General features: G+C 52.1%; 1 protein-coding gene across 1 annotated transcript; it reads right to left on the bottom strand.

Annotated features, from left to right (window-relative positions):
- Positions 1–424: 424 nt before the first annotated feature.
- Positions 425–17236, bottom strand: CIMIP2C (ciliary microtubule inner protein 2C). The gene is made up of 4 exons (XM_005895703.3): positions 17119–17236; positions 3613–3886; positions 1947–2059; positions 425–586 (listed from the first exon to the last, which is right to left on the bottom strand). The coding sequence occupies exons 1-4, from the start codon at positions 17190–17192 to the stop codon at positions 442–444; spliced, it is 606 nt and encodes a 201-aa protein (XP_005895765.2). The 5' UTR covers positions 17193–17236; the 3' UTR covers positions 425–441.
- Positions 17237–20131: the final 2895 nt, after the last annotated feature.

The following is a 20131-nucleotide window of genomic DNA, read 5'->3' as shown; positions in this document are numbered from 1 at the left end:
GACAACACCCCCTCTCTCACAGGCTGTCATGTGAGTGAAAGGATGCTGAGCCAGGGCTCAAGTGGGATTTCCTTAGCATCTGACTAGTGTGAGTGGTCCAGGACCACTACCGCCTCCTTCTCAGTCATGGCCTAACGGGACCCTTGATTATCCCAGTGGGAGCAGACGGGAGGGCTCACTCTGCCTGAGTGCCTCAGGACCCCTGCAGTCCTCCAGAGAGAGGTGGGTGGGCCCAGCAGGGGACTGACATTGCTTTTTGTTGGTGCTGACACCTGGGGTGAGCATCCCACAGGTCCCTCAGACCCCAAGCTGTGTGACCCTCAGGCACTGTCCAGCTGAGGCCAAGTGCTCCTGGAGCTCAGAAGAGAAGAACATGGGATGGTCATGGCTAAAGATTTTATTCCAGAAAGCCAACCTTGTCAGGGCCGTGGCTCTCAGGTGTCACGCTCTGAATTCAAAGTAGCAGTCCCGCCTTTGCCGCTCCTGTGGGGAGACCCTCTTCCCCGATGGGAATGTCTGGTAGGTCCTCAGGTTCTCAGGGGCCACTCTTAATAGATGCCACTTCTCCTTCGGGCTCAGAGGAGGCCTGGGGGGTGAGGGTGGAGCCAGTGTCATGCAGTGAGCCAGGCCACCAGCATGAAAAAGGCCCATTTTCCAGCCCATGATGCTGGCTCTGCTGGCTGCTGGTCAGCTTAGCATCTGGTAAGTCGCCCTGCACTCAAGATCAGAAGGACTGACTCAGAGCCACCCCAAGGTGGTGAGATGGCCAATCTAGAATCTTAGCATTGGTGCTGGGAGATCTGGGTTCCCTCCAGTTCTACCTCCTACTAGACTTGCCATCTGTACAAGTCCCCAAAGCCATTACTAAGTCAGTTTCCCTTTTTAGAAAATGGGTCCATCTGTCCCACAGAGAAGAATCTGTGCATGCTAAGCTGCTTCACTCCTGTCTGACTCTGTGCGACCCCATGGACTGTAGCCCACCAGGCCCCTCTGTCCATGGGATTCTCCAGGCAAGAATACGGAAGTGAGTTGTCATTTCCTTCTCCAAGGGATCTTCCCAATCCAAGGGTCAAACTGGTGTCTCACGTCTCCTACATTGGCAGGTGGGTTCTTTACCACTAGCACCATCTGGGAAGAATCTATAGGTGATGTTAAATTGTATCTTCAAAAACCATTAAACTCTATGGAAAGGGTTGCTGCTTTATCAGTAAACAACAATGGCAAGACTCGGGGCTCCTGAGGCAAGCAAAGGTCAGAATGGAGTTGGAAACCCAAGATCTGTCCACTAACCTTCCGATGCCCCCTACTCCATAGGACACCTCAGGGCACAGACTTCAGACCTCCCTGCCTGGGCGTCAGGAGGGAGATCAAGGAAACAACATGCCTGGGTTATCTCACAGGGCAGAGATGGCCTCCCCTGGGAAAAGAAGCTCTACCAATTAAAAACCGTGATATACTTTCATATTTCTTAGACTGTTGGGCTTTGAAAAAATATGGTCGAGTCCCTAGGAGTACGTTTCCTCTGAGTCTACATCAGGGCTGGAGATACGGTCCCTGTTTTGTGTAGTACTCTGTAGGTCCACCAGAGGGCAGCAGCTCCTTGCTGCACGGAGTGGCTGCGCCTGCGTTTGGACCTGTGTAGCTCCAAGGCTGCCATGGCAGAGGAACGGTCCTGCAGCTTCAGGCCAGCAAAGATGATGCGGTTTGCCGCCAAATTCCCAGTGCATCTGACCAGGCAGATGATCTTCCTGATTCTGCCCATTCAGGTTCCTGGCCTCCCCTCCTGAGGCTCACCCCCTAGCTCTGTTTAACTGTCACCCTGTGTGCTGCAGGAGTTAAAAGTTTTAACTCGTTTCTCAGTCTGGGGGCCTGCAGGCCTGGCAAGAGCCGGCGCCCTGTGGACACAAGCTGGTGAATGCGCGGAGGAGGGGAGGGAAAGCACTCACAGGTCGGTGGGGATGGGGTACCGGTCCCACTCCTTCACGGGCAGCACGAAGTAGGGGACCCGGTGCACCAAGCCTGTCTTGTCTTGATAGTGCTCCCGATGCCGCTGCGCCATCTACAGTCCAACCAAGGAAGAGAGGACCGGTCGTTAGTGCGCGGGAGTGACCGCGGGCGCCTGCTCCCTCCCCGGCTGTACCTTGGCAGGGGCTGGGGTCGTCTCCCCTCATGCCCCCAGAGAAGAGTCCCCAGCTGGGTGCCCTCCTGAGCCCCAGTTCCTTGTCTGGCTCCTGGCGATAATGATACACCCCACACCAGCTGTGCTGGTCGAGTCAATGAGGCAGGGGACAGCAGAGGTGAGGTATGTGAGGCCCCGCTCAATAGGCGGCCCAGGTAAGCTATATGCGCGCGTGTGTGTGTGTGTGTGTGTGTGTGTGTGTCCGGCTCTTTGTGACCCCATAGACGGGCTCCTCTGTCCATGGGCTTTTCCAGGCAAGCCTATTGGAGTGGGTTGCCAGAATGGAGTGTCTCCCTTTCCCTCCCTCCTGGAGAGGCTGTGCTCCCTGGGCCCGACAGCATGGGTCCACAGCTCCTCAGAGTCTGACACCATCAACCCGGCCATCTCTCCTGGGGAAGCAGCCTTCTCATGCCGTTCTCCACCCTGGGGACCAGGAGGCATCCGGGTCCCTGAAATCAGGCTAGGAGGGATGTTTGCAAAGATGTTGAGGGGCCATGAGGTTTCCAAGACCACAGCAGAGAGGGAGCCCTGGCCTCCCCAAGGTGAGCGAGCGTCTGTGAGCCTGTGGCCCTCTGGAACCAGGTCTGGGGGAGCAGGATAAGGACAAGATGGGGGTACGGGCAGACACCCCTCCATCTGCCTCTCTTTCCCCAAGGGCATGGGGGTCTGAAGTCAACTTGGTGCATTCGTACGTCCTAAGTCGCTTCAGTCAGTGTCCGACTCTTTACAACCCTATGGACAATAGCCTGCCAGGCTCCTCTGTCCATGGGATTCTTCAGGCAAGAATATTGGAGTGGGTTGTCATGCCCTTCTCCAGGGGATCTTCCCCACCCAGGGATCAAACCTGCATCTCCTCTGTCTCCTGCATTGGCAGGCGGCTTCTTACCGCTAGCACCACCTGGCTCGGGCTCATCCTTAAAGAGCCAGTGAAGCAGGAGTTGGTGTTGGGTGGGCACTGGGATCTGGTGTACTGTGAAGAGTAGACTTGGGGCTGGAGCCTGGCTGGGGCTCTGCAGTCCTCAGTGTACGATATTCATACTGTGGGTGAACCTTAGGGCTTTTGCTCAGAAAGGAGGTAAGTGAGGGCCCAGGGGGAGAGGCGACGACTGGGGGGAAGTGATGGCAGGAACACCCCAAAGGCTCCCAGCTCTCACAGCAGCAGGGGAGCAGGGGATGAGCCACTGGACCCCCCAGAGTGGGAAGGTCAGATTTGAGGGGGCAGTCAGAGAAGCAGAGCACTGAGCCCCTCCACGCGCCCAGCCAAACTCACCAGGTTCCCTGCTGGCTCAGGGGCTCTGCAAAAGCTAACAGAGGCGCTCTGGAGGCTGAGAGTCTCCCCGGGCCACCAGCCGTCACTCCCTCCCCATGGCAGGGGAGAGGGGACGTAGGGGGAGTGAGGAAGGGGTGGCCGGAGCCCAGCCAGGACCGCCCACCTGGTAGAAGTGCGAGAGCTCGGCCCAGCGGCTGCTATCCAGGTTGAAGCGGGTGTAGCTGGGGGTGTGCAGCCAGCAGTCCCGGGTGAGGGCGCGGTTCCTCAGCACTTGGGTGGGGTTCGGGGAGAAGATGGTCGGGAAGTGGCCGCCTCTGCTGAAGGCAGTGGAGCTCCTCCCCAGGGCTGCATTGCGCTGGTCCTGGAAGTACTTGAGGGTGGTGGTACCGTAGGGGGAGCCGAAGGAGAAGGCCACGCCAGGAACGTGGCCTTTGTACCTGAGAGAGCAGGGCAGGGGGCGGTGGAGGGCTCCAGGCTAGTTCCTTAAAGACTGCGGGCGAGGTCAGTGGGCCCCGCTGGTCACCTCCTGGTCTCAAGAGGCTTCCTAAGGTGCCCGCCCAGCTCAGGCCTCAGGAAAGGACACATGAGAGAGATGCTGGGCCTCTACCGCCCCACAGAGATCTCTCCAGACCAGAGGCTCACAAGGGGGCCAGGACACCGGGTCCAGTCCTGACCTCCTCAGAGAGGCTGTAGGCAAATCACTTCTCCTTGACGGGCCTCCATTGATGGAGGGGTTGACCTGAAGGTGCGGAGGCCACCTGCACCTCTGAAAAGATAGCGCTAAGCCATGTCTGACTCTTGCAATCCCATGAACTGTAGCCTGCCAGGCTCCTCTGTCCATGGGATTCTCCAGGCAAGAATACTGGAGTGGGTTGCCATTTCCTTCTCCACAGTTCCGAGGTTATGGCTGAAGGGTCAGGGGTCAGGGTGGCCAGGGCTGCAGCCTTCCAGCCTGCCTTCCAGCACCTCGGCCTCACACAGCACCATCCACTTGGCCTGGAGAGCTCGCCCAGCTTCTGGAGCTCCTTCACCCTCTGTGACAAAGGGGGCCAGTGGAAGGGACAGGAGGAGGCAAGCAGAGCCCCTTGGGGACACAGAGCAGAGCAGAACAGACCCAGCATGCTCAAGAGCCCTGGTTAAGCAAGACTCACACAGAGAGCACGGAGACTCGTTTGGGGAGAGGGTGAGGAGAGTCAGTGACATCAGAGAGTGTGGGAATCGGATTTGGGGCAATAATACCAAGAGGTCAAAGCCTCCTCCCGTCAGCACAGCTCCCCCAACCGCCCCGCCCCGGGCCCTCACCCTCAGAAACATGGCCCTGTCTCCCTCCCGCCTGGTTCTGCCGTTGGAGTCACTCTCCCGGAGCCGCTGATGGCCTTTCTGCTGCGCTGGACGATGTGGACCACTGTCATCTTGAAACATCACTTGTGGTTTTTATTACACTGCTCTCTTGTCTGCTGTTGGTTTTCATCAACCTCTCTGTCCTTCTCATCATGTCCCTCCTCTGTCCACTTCCTTTGGGGTCTTCTTGGCCGCCCCCCCCCCCGCCGAGTCCTCCTGGCGATGGCCCCCATGCCCTGGCCTTAACCCTCACCAGTGTGTGGAGGACCCCCGGTCTACATCTCCAGCCCAGAAGCTCCCCCCAGGCTTCAGACTCCTGTGTACAGTTGCACACTCTGCGCATCTCCCTGGGATGTCCCCCAGGCCTTACTTCCCACCTTCCCCAACACTCTAGTCCCATCTCAGTGAACAGCACCCTGCAGATGTCCAACACCAAACAAGCATCCGTCTCCCCCAGCTTCATCCCTCACATCCAATCAGCCGCTGAGCCCTGCAGCTCCAATACCCCCACCTGAGCTCAGGCTACCTTGCCTTTCACCTGGACTTCAGCAGAAACAGCCTCCCTGCTCTCCTATCTGCTCTCATACCTCCAGCCCATTTCCCACACTTCAGCCAGACTGAGCTTCCTGAAGTCAAGTCCTTAGCATGGTGTTCCAGGCTGTCAGTGTCCTGACCCTTGCCTTCCTCTCCCTCTCATCAGCCACTCTACACCCTGGTTGTAGAGAGCACTGCAGTTCCGAAGTGGAACTACTCTCCCGGCTCCCTTTCCCCCTTTTCCTCTCACTCTCCCCACTGCCAGGGTCTTGCCCTGTGCCTCCTGCCATCAGGAATGACCAGCCCGCCCCTCATCCCCTACCCCCCGCTCTTTGCCTCCAGTACTGAAAGGTCCTTTAAGTCTTGTTCAAATGGCAGTTCTTTGAAGAAGCCTTTTCCTTGTCGCCTCTCCCAGGTGGGTCTAGGTGTTCGAGGTGGGTCCTGCTCCCTGTTCCCTCTGTGACCTAAACCCCTCTCACCCTGTCCAGCTGTTGTCTGCTTACTTCCCGTCTTCCTGCTAGACCGGGAGCTTCTCAAGGGTGGTGTCTGATCCCGTCTTACTCATGTTTTATCCCCAGTTTTCAGACAGGTCGGGCACATGGTCTGGGCAGGAGATTTCTATTGAACAAACAAGGTGAGTGGCTGACACCCCGACAGAACCAATGATGTTGGACCTACAGACATCGAAGGCCAGTGGCCACGCTCCAAGGCCCTCTGGTGCGTCTCCTGGGGTCATTTCACTGCGATGCTCCAAGTCTTACTTCCTCTCAGTTGAGCTCACTCCCCACGATGAAAACACTCACAGGGAAGCCCTGGAAGCATGGGGAGGCTGCCAGGCCACTGCTACATCGACGGCTTCTCCGTTTCAGAAGCTCATCCTGCACCAGAGGCCAAAGCACAGTGAGGCCTTTGAAGTCATGCTTCAGCATGACCTCTGAGAGCCGCCCTGGGCCTCAGTCTCCTCACCAGGAGGATAGGTGTTAGCCTAGAGTTAGGCAGAAATGCATGATTGCATCTTTGGGTGAATGGAGAGCAAGTTAAGCACGGTGGTTACTGACACACCTTCCGATTGGCTTTCCACTGAAGGCATTATAGGAGCCCTTCCCAGTTCCTGGTCCTATCCATCCTCCATGGCTCCACCTTCCTGGGGTCCTGCAGCATCTGAGGATGTCCCTGCCAGAGCAGGGAGCAATGGAGCCGCTGAACCGGAAGCAGAGGGGAGACACCCCCACTGGACTTGGGCCTGTCTCCAGCCTCGTCTCTCTTGTCCCTTGGTTTCTCTCTGCCCTGGGGTCCTAACCCTCTCCCTCCTGCTGCAGCGCCCTTCCTGCTGGCCCCACCTGAGTTCCCTGCTGGCAGCCATGTCTCTGGCCCTGGGAAGATGGTGGGGTGGCTGAGTGCTTGTAAGCCTGTGGGGCCACCTTGGCCACTTCCAGAATGGAGTCCTCCTCTTGGCCCATGGCCTTCACACTCCTGGGTCTGGAGCACCCCCTCCTGCCTCACCAAGGCCTCCTTCTTCCAATCCATCCCTCCCTGTCTCTCTTGGCCTCTGTCCATCCTCCCAGTCACCTGAGATCTATCCTTCCTGAGCGTCTTCCCTTCTGCCTACAAACATGCAAAGCTTTGCCTAGGTTGCAAAACCCTACACTTGGCCTTGCTGCTCTCTAGAGCCCTTTCTCTTCCTTCGTTTCCAAATTTCTCCCGGGAATGCTCTGTACTTTCTGCCTTCATTTCTTCTGCTCTCATGCTTTTGTTGACCTCCCTCAGTCTGACTTTTGACCCCATCACTCACATATGAGCTTATACTTCTTCATTAAGGTCATAGAAGATCATCCGCTGGGAAGACATATAACCTGAGGTACAGAGTCCCTGAGAGTTCTTTGTTTTGTGTATGAAATGTAATAAAAATATCAGTTCAATCATCAAGAAGCCAAAGACAAGCAGTGGGGAGATGATTCTTCCTTCATCCCGAGGAGTCCTTTGTGTAGAGGGAGCTCTTCCATGTTAGAAGTGGAGGGCATCTCCCTGGTGGGTGAAGCCCACTCTCCTTCCCCACTTTGTTTGGAAGCAAGGAAGCCCACCCTGCTCCTCCATACCCTGTTTTGGGGGATGCCCTCTGCCCCAGCCCTGCCATCTCATTTGAGGGTTCAATGTCAGCCCCATTCCCTAATGCCAGCTTCCCTCTTTTATCTTCTTTCCCAGGTGGTTCAGAATGCAGCAGATGAAAGAGGTGCTGTAATCTACCAGTTGTTGCCAAACCCCAACACAGAGAAAATAAAGCAACAGAATGAAAATGAACCCCGTCAACAGCATTCTGCACAGAAGAGAGCGCGACCCGAGAATATGGAACTGGCCAGCCCTCCAGGTGGAAAGGCAGCTGCGTGAAAGAACTCCGGAAATAGAGCGCCCAATGCTCTTCCTAAGACAGTGTTCAGTGATGAAATCCTGCCAATCAGCGATGATTCAAAAGGGAAAAAAAACACTCAGGAATGTAGAACCTCTGTTAGAATGACTGGTGGTTACTTCGCATCTATTTAAGTGCAGAACTAGGAATAGCTACTAGGTGAAGGCTGGTTGCAGAAAAGAATGTAAATGTTATAAAACCTGTCAAAGGAGAAAATAATTTAAGTAAGAAAAATTGAGGGGTGGGTGGGAGGGAGATGGGAATGCACTTAGGATTTTTAAAGCACAGCCAACCCATGGCATCCAAAATTGAAACACGTTGGTAAAAATAACATAATTACTCTAACCCGGTAATGGGTTTTATTCTCTCTCCCTCTCCTGTTCTCTCTGTTAGAAGGAACTTTTAGAAACAAATATCTCTTGTGATGAATTAGCATTTATCTAAAGTCTGTTCTTCTGTTTTACTTCAGTGTCTTTCTCTTCGGTTGAGTTTGAGTTAGGTTGCATTTCATGCTTTTCTTTTTGAAATAGTAAATATGGTATGATCATCTTTTTATAAAATTGTTGTCTATCTTTCTATCCATTGTCCACACACCCATCCATTTAGCCTTCTTTCTGAATATATACATAAAAAGAAACCTAAAATGAAGGTCAGGTTAATCCTAGGTGTTTGGGTTTGGGGTGATTTGTTGAGTTCATCTTTACTTGAACAGGTAATATTTTTTAAGTGAGTCAGATGGCATTAAGAGTTACTTATGGAGCTCAATATCGAAACAACAAGCAACCCAATCAAAAAATAAGAAGACCTAAATGGCCATTTCTCCAAAGAAGACAACTGGGTGGCCAACAAACACATGAAACGATGTTTAACATCACTATCAGAGAAGTGCAAATCAAAAGTAAAATGAGGTACCACCTCACACCAGCCAGAATGGCCACCATTAAGAAATCTGCAGATAACAAACGCTTAGAGGGTGTGGAGAAAAGGGAACCCTCTCACCCTGTTGGTGGCCATGTAAATTGGCACAGCCACTGTGGAGAATGGCATGGAGGTTCCTTTAAAAACTAAAAATGAAACTACGATATGACCCAGCAATTCCACTACTGGGCATATGCCTTGAGAAAACCATAATGCAAAAAGACACATGCACCCCAATGTCCGTTGCAGTACTGTTGATAACAGCCAGGACATGGAAGCAAGCTAGACGATACATCGATGGTGAATGGATAAAGATATGGTACATATATACAATGGCATACTACGCAGTCACAGAAAGGAACGAAAGTGGGTCATTTTGTAGAGATGTGGATGGACTTAGAGTCTGTTGTACAGAATGAAGTCAGGAAGACAAAAACAAGTATATATTCACACATATATGTGGAATCTAATAAAAAGTGGTACAGATGAACCTGTTTGCAGGGCAGAATAGAGATGCAGATGTAGCGAATAGACTTATGAACACGGGGAGGGGAGAGGGATGGGTGGGATGAATTGAGAGATTGGGACTGGCATATATACACGTGTGAAATAGACAGCTAGTGGGAAGGTGCTATATAGAGCAGGGAGCTCAGCTCAGCGATCTGTGATGACCTAGAGAGGAGGGATGGGGCTGGGGTAGGAGGTTGGTTCAAGAGGGAGGGGATATGTGTACACTTATAGCTGATTCACTTTGTTGTACAGCAGAAACTAACACAATGTTATAAAGTAATTATACTCCAATTTGGGTTTCCCTCATAGCTCAGTCGGTTAAGAAACTGCCTGTAATGCAGGAGACCTGGGTTTGATTCCTGGGTCGGGAAGATCCCCTGGAGAAGGGAATGGCAACCCACTCTAGTATTCTTGCCTGGAGAATCCCATGGACGGAGGAGCCTGGTGGGCTACAGCCCATGGGGTCACAAGAATTGGACACGACTTAGCGATACTCCAATTTAAAAACAGAGTTACTTTATCAGGAAGCCACTGTGTGCTGGTGAGATGCTAGGTGTTGACAATGCGAAGGCTGCGTCCCTCAGCCTGCCTTCATCACTCCTACCCCTCACTCGGTGTTTACTGATTCCTGGAGTGGACGTGTGTGCTAGGCGTGGTCAAGGATCCAGTGCTATTAAACATGAGGAGGGAAGGCCCGTTCCCATGGGCGGGGTGGGGGGTGTTGCATGGGAGGAGAGCTGGTGGAGCTCCATGAAGGGGTCTCCATTGGCGGAAGCTTTTCGGGAAACTTCAGCAGAAGGGAGGACAGACCCAGGTCTGCCGCTCTTTCCCTGCTCTTCTACTAGGCGCTGGTGTTGCCCCAGAGTCCTTTTCTCTCTTCGGGGACCCACTGCCTCTGGGAGAGCTCATTCACACTAGACGTCCAACACCAAGGACACCCAGATCCGTGTCTCCAGCTCCGATCTTTCTTCTGGCCACAGATCCACACATCCAGGTGTCCACCGAGGGCTTGCCGGGGGCATCAGACTCAGCACAACCAAAACTAGCCTGCTGTTCCTCCTGGCTCTCCTTGTCCTGGTTAACACCACCTCCATCTATACAATCCCCCAGAAACCAGGCCTCACCCTACTAATTGCCACATCGGCCTCTCTGCCAGTCCTGCTTCTGCTCCCTCCTTAGGGATTTCCCATGGCCCTCCACCCTCCCAGGGCTACAAGCCCTCCTCTTTGCTTAACTGGGCAGCCTCGGATCTCATAGTAAGTCCCCTTGACCAGCGGTCCCCAAACTTTATAGCACCAGGTACTAGTTTCATGGAAGACAATTTTTCCGCAGACAGTTGCGGGGGGTGGGGCGGTTCGGACTGATTCCAGCACATTTCATTTACTGTGCACTTTATTTCTATTATTATTGTATCACCTCCACCTCAGATCATCAAGCATTAGATCCCGGAGGTTGGAGACCCCCGCTCTAGACCCAGGCTCACCCCCTGCAGCCTGTCGTCCACACTGACGACAGAGTGATCCTTCATCATCAGATCCCCACGGTGCACCCCCTCCTCTCACTTTCCCAGAGGTGCCCTATGCCCTGGACACGTCACTTACATCCCTGGGGACCTGCCTGCTCTCTGAGCTTTCACACACGTTTCTCTACCTGGAAGGCTGCATCCCCGCCCAACCAGGGGGCTCTCACCCTCACTCACAGAGCCAGGCTCCCTGTTGTCTTCCCCGACCACCCGCCTACCCAGCATCTCTGCCCCACAAAAGGATTATGACCCTTCATCCAGCTGAAGGTCCACATTAGGTCATCTCCTCTGCTAATGTGAGTTCTCCTTTACCCCAAAAACCTACAGTGCCCCTGACCCATGACAAGTGCTCAATAAATGTTCGCTGGGAGAGGCATAAGTCCAGAAGCTGGGGGGAACCGTGTCCTGGAACATCAGGCTTCCATATGCCAAGGGCACACAGGCACAAAGCATCCCGCCCCCGGAGGAGGGTGTGCATCTCAAAGAAAGGAGCTTTAGAAAGGTGACGTGTCTTTGTGATTCTTCTCTCTGCCACACTCCTCCTCTGCTCCCTGCTCTCCCACCTTCTCTGAATGCCAAGATATTTGCATCCCAATAGAAGAGAAGCCCTCTCCTCTGCAGAACCTCCTAAGGTTCTGCCTGGAATCTGGATTCGATTCAGCTCCTGCTGCTCTGGATGGGGTGTATGAGGTGTGCCTGTGCATGTGTGTGTGTGTGTGTGTGTGTGTACGCACACATGTGCAGGCATATGCACACAGTCATATTTATTTAGCTCTCAGGGGGCACACCTTGACCAGGTCTATGTGCCCATTCTCTTACATTTGTGACCCATGAGCATGATCGCCCAGTTCCATGGTAGAGCCCCATTTTTGTGGAGTGTATGGTGGGCCAAGGTGGAAAGAACAGAAGGGAATGGTATGTTTCACAACTGGGCATCGGATGGTCCCTACAGCACCGTCGCACCTCCTCCTCCTCCTCCATCCCTGCCCCTCATCCGCCTGCACACCACACAAGCTTGGAGACGGTGCTCAGCCTGGTCCACAGCAAAGGCCCACTGTGGTTACTATGTGCACAGAGAGCCACCCCTCCCTCCCTCTTAATAGCACTGCTTGGCCCTACAGCTAACATTCAAATTAATTACTGTGCACCATCGGGGATCCCATGAGCAGCTTATTAACTAATTAACTTGTAACTGTTCAGTGTGTCCTCATTCCATGAGCGCCCTCTTCCCCACCTACTTCCTGCTGAGTATGGTTTTGATCAGATCCCTCCCCGGGCAACAACCTTCACGGTGCCCCACCACCTGGGAAATGAAGAACAAACTGGGCCAGGTGAAATGGGCCCTCTTTGACATGGGCCCTGTGAGAGGTCTTTCCAGTCCAATCATCCACTTCCTTGTCCCAGTGTGACCAAGCAGGACCCTATGGGGCTTTCCTAGGACACAATCCCCCCCAACCCCGATCCCCCAATCATGTCCTCTGCCTGCTCTTGTCTGTAGAAAAACTGTAGCTTCCTAGGCCTTCCCCGAATTAAAAAGAAGAAATTTCATCAGAGATGTGAGAAAATGCAGAAAGAAAGGGAAAGGGTCAGGCAAGACAAAAATAATACTAGTTTGGCCATTAAACAAAGTCAAGCACCTCTAGTTCCTCCTCAAGGACTATAGATAATATTCTAAGCCATGTCCTGTGAGCCGTGGTGCCGATACTGAAACACCCACCAGGTGGAAGAAGTTAGTTGCATGCTGCCCACAAGTGCATAGACCCCAGACTGGTTGGAACCAGAAGGTTGATGATGCTGACTCCTGATTACCTCACTACCAACCAGTCAGAAGGATGCCCACAAGCTAATCAGGCACCCCAGAACCCTCCATCCTCACCCTGTCCTTAAAAGCCTTTCCCTGAAAACCGTCAGTGAGTTGGGGCTTTTGAGCACTAGCTACCTGGACTCCTTGCTTGGTGCCCTGCAATAAACTTAGCACTTCCCTTCACCACAACCCAGGTCAGTAGGTTACCTTTACTGGGCACAGGCGAGCAGACATAAGTTAGGTTCAGTAACAGCTTTGCCACTCCAGGCAAATAGGCCATTTTTTGCTTTCAAAGCATATCCTGCTGGTACCTCCAGTTCATGCCTTTCCCTAGGGCATCCCCTCCATCCAGAAGATGCTTCCTCCTCTCCCCAGATTCTGATCTTATCCATCCTTCAAGATACTTTCATATATCCCCTTCCCATCAAGCCTCTTCTGACCCACCCGTAGCCCATGCCCATCCCCACCATTGAACTGTCTCTCTTCTTTGTGCCTGTCTTATGTCTCAGCCCACACTCTGCTGTGTTGTAAACATCTGTGCCCTGGTAAATTCTTCCTTTCTGAATTGCAAACTCCACGGGGAGAGAGGGCTGCACTACTCATACTTGCGTCCCTAAATTCCTGGTACTCAGTAGGTGCTCTGGAAATATTTGCTGAATTGATTACCAGCTACCAGAGGCTCAAAAAAAGACTTTGATAGGGTTACAACTTCATGTCCTTGCACACTTGGTGCCACCAGGGTCCCCACGACCCAAGCAGCTGTGCCATATTCACGCTCAACCCTCACTGGGGCAGAGCTGCCACAGGCAAAAAAAAGCCTTGTGTCTATGTACGCAGGGTTGCTTCGGTCATGTTCAACTCTTTGTGACCCTATAGACTGTGGCCAGCCAAGCTTCTCCATCAGTGGGCTTCTCCAGGCAAGAATACTGGAGTGGGTTGCCATCCCCTTCTAGAGCACTGTATTTCCTGCTGCCCTAGCCGCCAACTCCCCTGTGTAAGCTGCCAGAGCCCCTGCAATCTAAGGAGCTGCACCATCTCCACACCTGGTCCTCACTGGGGCAGACCCAAGTACTCCAGGGCAACCTCAGGAGCAAACCCCAGTGGACGACCCACATGCAGAGGTGGAAATAAAACCATAATTGAAACCCAGGGGCAGTGTGGCTAAGGAAGAAGACCCAAAACCTTCCCACCAGCTCTACAAGCTGCAGATTAAATCCACATGATCAACTAGGCAGACTCTGTGTCTATGGAATATATAAAAGGACATTGAGAGCTCCCACAAAAGAAAACACACTAGTTCTGATAGCTGTGGACATTAGAGGCAAGAACACACAGGAGCAGGACCAGATTAGAGTCTGAGCTTTCCCAACAGCAGGTCCAGAGACCAGCGCAGTGTTGGAGGGCATCCTAGGGAGATAAGGTGGACTGTGACTCCCAGAGAGGGAAAGGATGCTGACAGCAGAGACTCAAGAAAAACATTTATTATTCTTGTGTTTTGACTTGTTCTGTAGTTTATTTTGGATTTTTTTCTTTTTTTTTCCTTTTTTTTCACTTTTATGTAGTTGTCGATTTATTAGCACTATGAAATCTAATTAAGCTTTTGAGTTTTTTTTTTTTCAATCACACTTTTTATTGCTGTTATAAACTTCTGCCTCTATGTTGGCCTTTTGCAGTTCTGTGGAGTTTTCCTTTTCCTTCTTCTTTTTCTTCTCTTTTTTTAATTTTTAATTTTTTTAACCTATTAAGATTTTTCTACATTTATTCTTTTTTGGCTTTTCCTACTTTTCTTTTCCCCTTGCAGTTAATCTTTAATATTTACTGAATTGAACTGACAAATGGGAGCACATTTCTAAAGGCTGATGACTCTTCTGGAGAGAGGGAGAGTCCCTGTTATGAAGCCTGAGTCTTCAGGGGCCCATCTCCTGTTTTTAGAAAGGCTCCCCAGTCCCTCAGGGCTGTGTGAGTGGCATCAGGTACCCAATGGGGCATATGCATCTCCTACATCCTCCTGGGCAGATGGCCTGCGTTTTGTGCCCAGGGATGTGTTTGGACTGGGAGATGGGTGAGGTGTTGGGGGAAGCAGAGAGAGCCTGGATCTGCCCTAGAAGCAGGAAGCACAGAGTCAGTGTGCTTGAAAAGCCTTACAACCCCAGGGACTCTGACCCAAGAGCTCTCTGCTCACTGCAGAGATGGGACAGAGGCCAAACAATGGCACAATATCTGTGTGCTGGTCCACTAAGGGACCAGATGGAGCATCCTATTCCCCTCAGTACCTAGAATCAGGCCTTGAACACTGTAGGAATCTAACTGATGATAATTGCTAACAGCTGCGGACAGCAGGGTGTTGACATCATAGAGACCTGGCTGGTGAACCTGATGAATGACCTTGGGCAATTTCTCATCTGGGTTTTTGTGAAGAGTAAAAAAAAAAGTTTGTAAAAAGCCCAGCTCAATGCCAGGCACATAGTAGGTGCTTATACATAGGAGTTCACAGTGCTGCTACAGGGCATCAGCAACCTGGTGGCAGCCCAGCTGCCTGGAAGCATCCTGGAAGCATCACCAGCCTGAGGTTCAGGCACGTCCCCCCTGCCCAGACCTCAATGACCACGTCTGGAATGGGAGGTGGGATGGCTGGACTACCTGATTTCCGAGGTCCTTAATATTTGTCAATACTCTCTGCCTCTATGAATAAAACTGGTAAGGGGGATGATTTGAGTGTTACAAGAGGCTAGTTGCTCTTAAAATCCTGTGATTAATCTTTGAAAAGGCACATAAAAATAATAATTACCCAAGTGTGGTGAGAAACCTTGGATTCGTTCATTACATTAATAAAATCACCAATGAGGTAGCACTCAGACATATAAGACAACTCAATCCATTCCTTGTTGATGAGAATCTTTAGGGCGAACACATCCCTCCCAGAAAGATCCAGCTGATAAAGTAGCATATATAGACTCAGCTGCTCATGCTTGAAGCCTTATTTATGATTCACTTGTTATCACAATTTCTAGATCAATCACAGGACAGGGCACTCAAGGGAACTGCAGATAAGTGGTATGGATAGAGAAGCGTCCTAGGATTGCTTCTGAAACATGCAGCTTTCCTCCCTGCAGTCCCAGACAGACTAGGGGAGCTCTGGGGGAGGGTTAGGTTCCAACGAAGACCGTGGTGGGCTTAAGAAAAAAAAAATATCGATGTATAAAATCAAATTTCATGCTAAACACCCAGAATATGTTGTAAACACCACTATCCAAGGCTGCAAAGACGGTTTAGAACTAAACCTTCTGTATTCACACCAGACTGAAACCCATCCAGGGCAACCTCCCTCTCCTCATTTGTTTGTCTTAACCCAACATCTGGCCCATCCCAAGCACTCAACATGTCTTTATCAAGGGAATGCCCAAATGATTTAAAGGATTAATAGGAAAATTCTTATTCACCTTTTCTAAGACACCAGGCTTGACTTCAGAAAACAACTGTGACCTGGTAAATCAGCTTTGCCAGGTGGGAGCCAAAGCAGCTTTTGAGTTCCCCAAGAGCCAGGAAAGGCCTTGTCTACAAAGGGACTGGCTTAAAGCTACAGTGCCTGCCCCTAGTCACTGCACCACCTCTGTGTGCAGAAATGACTTTAACATCACAGCTCCTCCATGTCCTGCTTATTCTGCTTCAAGACAATCCAAATGTCATATAAAATAAACAGTGGGACCTCTTCTTGATTTTGTGGTCTATTTAGTTTGCAGAAGAAAGCCTGTGTTTTTTCACCCACACAGAGTTGGTGACTGCAAAACTCTCAAGACATTAATTTCATTCATCCATTCAGTTGGGATGTGCAGACACAGTGCAGGTGGATTCTCAGAACCCAGCCCCCATCCTCAATGCTCATGTCGACTGGTAGGAGAGAGAAGACCGTCTCACACCTTGGAAGAGAAGGTCGGAAGTGGAAATCTCACTTTGAAAGAAAGGACCAGACAATGGTAGGGAACAGTCAGACTTGCACCTTAGAGGTTTGGAGTGTGAAAGGAAAGGTAGGTTTCCTTGGAGTGAGCAAGGAAAGGTAGGTTCGGCCCTGCATCCGATAATGCTAAAGGCCGGGAAGCTTTCAAAGGCAGCATTCTTCGAGGATTAAGTGAGACCAGTGGGGGCACCCACGACGCGTCCGGATTCTTTCATCTCTGCTTCCGGGTGCGCACCCGCAGGCATCCTGGATGCTCGCACGGTGCTGAGGGACAAAGAGCTCACTTCCTTCCCCAGGACACCTCATCCTCTTGTTTCTGCCCAGCGTCTCCAAACACCAGCCCCACATCTTCCCCTCCTCTCCCTGATCCGGACCCCATCCGCTGTTATCCCGGGCAGACGGCATGGAGCCCGCTAGGTACGGACTTCCCACTGAAGGGCAACTGGAGAGCCCCTGCCGCACCCAGACACTGCATGGTCTGAGAGTGCAAGGCCCTGGGGAGACCACCCCACCAAGTGAAAACTTGGCCCAACCTGGTTCCTTCAACTTCAGACTCCGCGGGGGTGGAGTTTCGAGGCGGGAGGAGGGTTTTGTGAAGGGAGTAGAGGAGGGATGCCCCCAGGGACTCAGACCCCCACTCCCACCCCAGGTTCAGGCGGGGCTGACGCGCGGCGGTCTTACCCGGGCATGAGGCCGGGGGGCACGTAAGCGGCATTGAACTCTGTCAGTAGGGTGCCCGCGCTGCGAGAGGCCATGATGGGGGCGGCGAGCGCGCAGCGAGCCCGGGCGCTCCGGCCCCACGGTCAACAGCACGGGTCACCCGGCAACCGTGCGCCTAGCAACGCCAGGGTGGGGCGTGCGTGTCCGGGGGCCCCGCACCCCTCTCGCTGTCCCCTTCTTGGAATAGCCGGCAGGACGCGCCCACAAGATGTCCCCCTATCTCCACGAGCTCTCTTATGTGACCCCAGCAAATCGTCGCTCCCACCCAAGCCTCCGTTTTCTCATCCTTGAATGGATGCATCTTGCGGCTTCACTGCCGGCCCGGATGCGTCATGCTCCGATGCCAGTCGCGGACGCAGGTGGAAATGGCGCACAAAGCCGCAGCCGCAGCGCTGCTCAGCCCAGCGCCCAGTGGCCATGGGGACCCCAAGAGCCGTCGCATCCCAAGGTTGCCGGCTGCGCCTCAGTTCCATGGGGCCTCCAGAGGGGGCTTTCAGGCGTGTGTTCTGCTTGACGTTTGCCGAGGACTCTCTGTAATTTAATGTGTGTGTGTGTGTATGTGTGTGTGTGTGTGTACACGTGTGCGCGCACACACACACACACAGACGTGCGTCAGAATGAGGGACATTTTTCTCCTCAATCTCTTCTTTCTCCCTGGGAACTTCCATCTCCTCTCTTCCCTCTCAAACTACCCCACAAGCCTGGTTTATAGGGGCAAAGCCAATCGTGAAAAGGCCTAGAGTGCGATTCATATTTGCCCCGTCTCTGCAGTTCAGTCCCTCCTGTGAATCCAGGGTTGGGCCTTGCCCCAGAGAGCAAAGCTTCAGAAGGCTGGGGTGAGATTTCTCTGTTATAGTATCTGCCCCCACCACCCCGTGACTTTGGTGCCCCCACATCTGGATTTCTCCAGTGACGCTCACACAGCCCTGGGCCACATGTAGGGCAAGGCGGGGGGCCTTAGGTCTTTAATTGGGGGTGGTGGTGCTGAGTGTGATGACAGACAGCCTTGAAGGCGCCAGGCTCTTTGCATCTCACCCCCAATCTGCTCCCCAGCTCCCCCTGCAGCAGGCCGGGAGTCAACAGTCTGTGGTTCTGCAGTTTAGCCTCGTCCAGCACAATCTCACTTCATCTGTCAGATGAGAGGTGTTACCTTCATAGTTCGACTCTGTCCATGGCAGCTGATGAAAACGTCAGCTTCCAGAATCCTCAGAAGGCCCTCTGGGACCAATGACAATGGAACTGGGGGCCCCAGGCTTCCAAGAGGTCCAAGAGCAGGAAACCTGCGGCCCAGGGAGAAAAAGGAGCTGAAAGGAAAGAATGGTTGTAAAGGAGGTGGAAGAGTTTCCACCCATCCTCCAAAATGCAATCATATCTGTTGATTTCTAAATTCTCCATGCAGAATGTAGGCTATGATAAGAACAACATTCGTGAACGTTGTAAAAGAACAGCAATTAGCGCAAGGTGTCACACTCCAGGAAGGTGGTCCTAATGACCCCCACCCCCAGACAAGGTCCAGTGCCCAGTCCCCACCTCGATTCACAGCTTCTGAGCTGATTCCGCCCGTGGACCCTTTGCCCTGGGTTCTGTGTGTCTATGTTCTCTTCTTTTGCTTGAGGGCCAGTACCATATCATATGCACGTCTGAAACCCCGCACCTGGCACTAGGAGTTCAGAACATGTTCACTGAACAACTTTATACTAGAAAGTGAAAGCGCAAGTCATTCAGTCATGTCCAACTCTTTGCCACTCCATGGACTCTACAGTCCCTGGAATTCTCCAGGCCAGAATACTGGAGTGGGTAGCCTTTCCCTTCTCCAGGGGATCTTCCCAACCCAGGGATTGAACCCAGGTTTCCCACATTGCAGGTGGATTCTTTACCAGCTGAACCACAAGGGAAGCCCAGGAATACTGGAGTGGGTAGCCTATCCCTTCTCCAGCAGATCTTCCCAACCCAGGAATCGAACTGGAGTCTCCTGCATTGCAGGCAGATTCTTTATCAACTGAGCTATCAGGGAACTAACAGTCAGCCCAATGGGTAATAGTCAGGAGAGTAGAAATTAAAAAGTGGGCTCTGGCTTAGGTATCAGAAGGGTCAGTGGCTCAGCTGACAGGTACTCTGTTCTGACCAGGTGGAATTGCTACAGCTTTATAGATATGGAAACTGGAATTCAACAAGGCTCCAGGCCTTGCTTAGGGCAAGTTCAAGGACTTTTTCCTAAAGATGCACAGGTCTATAGGAGGCCTCATGAAACTCAGCCCCTTCTTGAGAACCTCCAGAGGGCCTAGGGAGAGGATGGACCTTTTTCCCCTGTAATGCACCTACAAACCTTACAAAGATCACCTGTTAGCCTTAGGGCTGGAACATGCTAGTGAATTTACTTTTTTTAAAAAAGAGACATTCAACATCTATTTAATTAGACATTCACTTTTATTGCATAAATACAATATTCTAAAATATTTTTAACTCAATATGACTGGATAAAAGTGAGAAAGGAGAAGAATTTGAGGAATGGAAGAGAGAGAAGGAATTAGAACACAAAGAAATAGAAAAAATAAGATAGAACAGGAGGGAAACACCTAGAAGGAAGGAAGCTCTTGCGACATCCTACAGGTCACTTGGACTGTAGAATTCGAAGGGAGTAACCTCTTGTCACATGCTGTAAGAATTTAATATTTCTTTGTTTTTAACCTTTTGACTGTTCAGTTAGGTCACCACGATCACTGTTTTATCCTGTCAACAGTCACTGAATAGCCTACCATCCTCAGGAGACTGTGCAAGCCTCTAAGGCTGCACAGGGGCAGCGGTCCAGGGTCTCCCAGCTCGGGGGTCGGGGGAGGTAAGTAGAGCAGCCCAACGAAGCAGTGGATGAGAGGGGGTAGGGGCATCACAGACAAGGACCGACCCAGCTCAGGTGCCGTGCAGCTGCAGAGACACTTCCAGCTGAGTCTAGCCGAGAAGCTAAGGGTACAGCAGG

This window comes from Bos mutus, chromosome 11 (genome assembly GCF_027580195.1).
Source record: "Bos mutus isolate GX-2022 chromosome 11, NWIPB_WYAK_1.1, whole genome shotgun sequence".
Lineage (NCBI taxonomy): Eukaryota > Metazoa > Chordata > Mammalia > Artiodactyla > Bovidae > Bos > Bos mutus.
This window is presented reverse-complemented; position numbering and strand designations above follow the sequence as displayed.

Coding starts and splice junctions, on each gene's coding strand:
- CIMIP2C (XM_005895703.3), bottom strand. CDS start 17,192: ATGGCCTCTCGCAGCGCGGGCACCCTACTGACAGAGTTCAATGCCGCT. Junction 2,060..3,612: donor AGCTCTCGCACTTCTACCAG/GTGGGCGGTCCT, acceptor GTTGGACTGTAG/ATGGCGCAGCGGCATCGGGA. Junction 587..1,946: donor TACCCCATCCCCACCGACCT/GTGAGTGCTTTC, acceptor CTCACCCCCCAG/GCCTCCTCTGAGCCCGAAGG.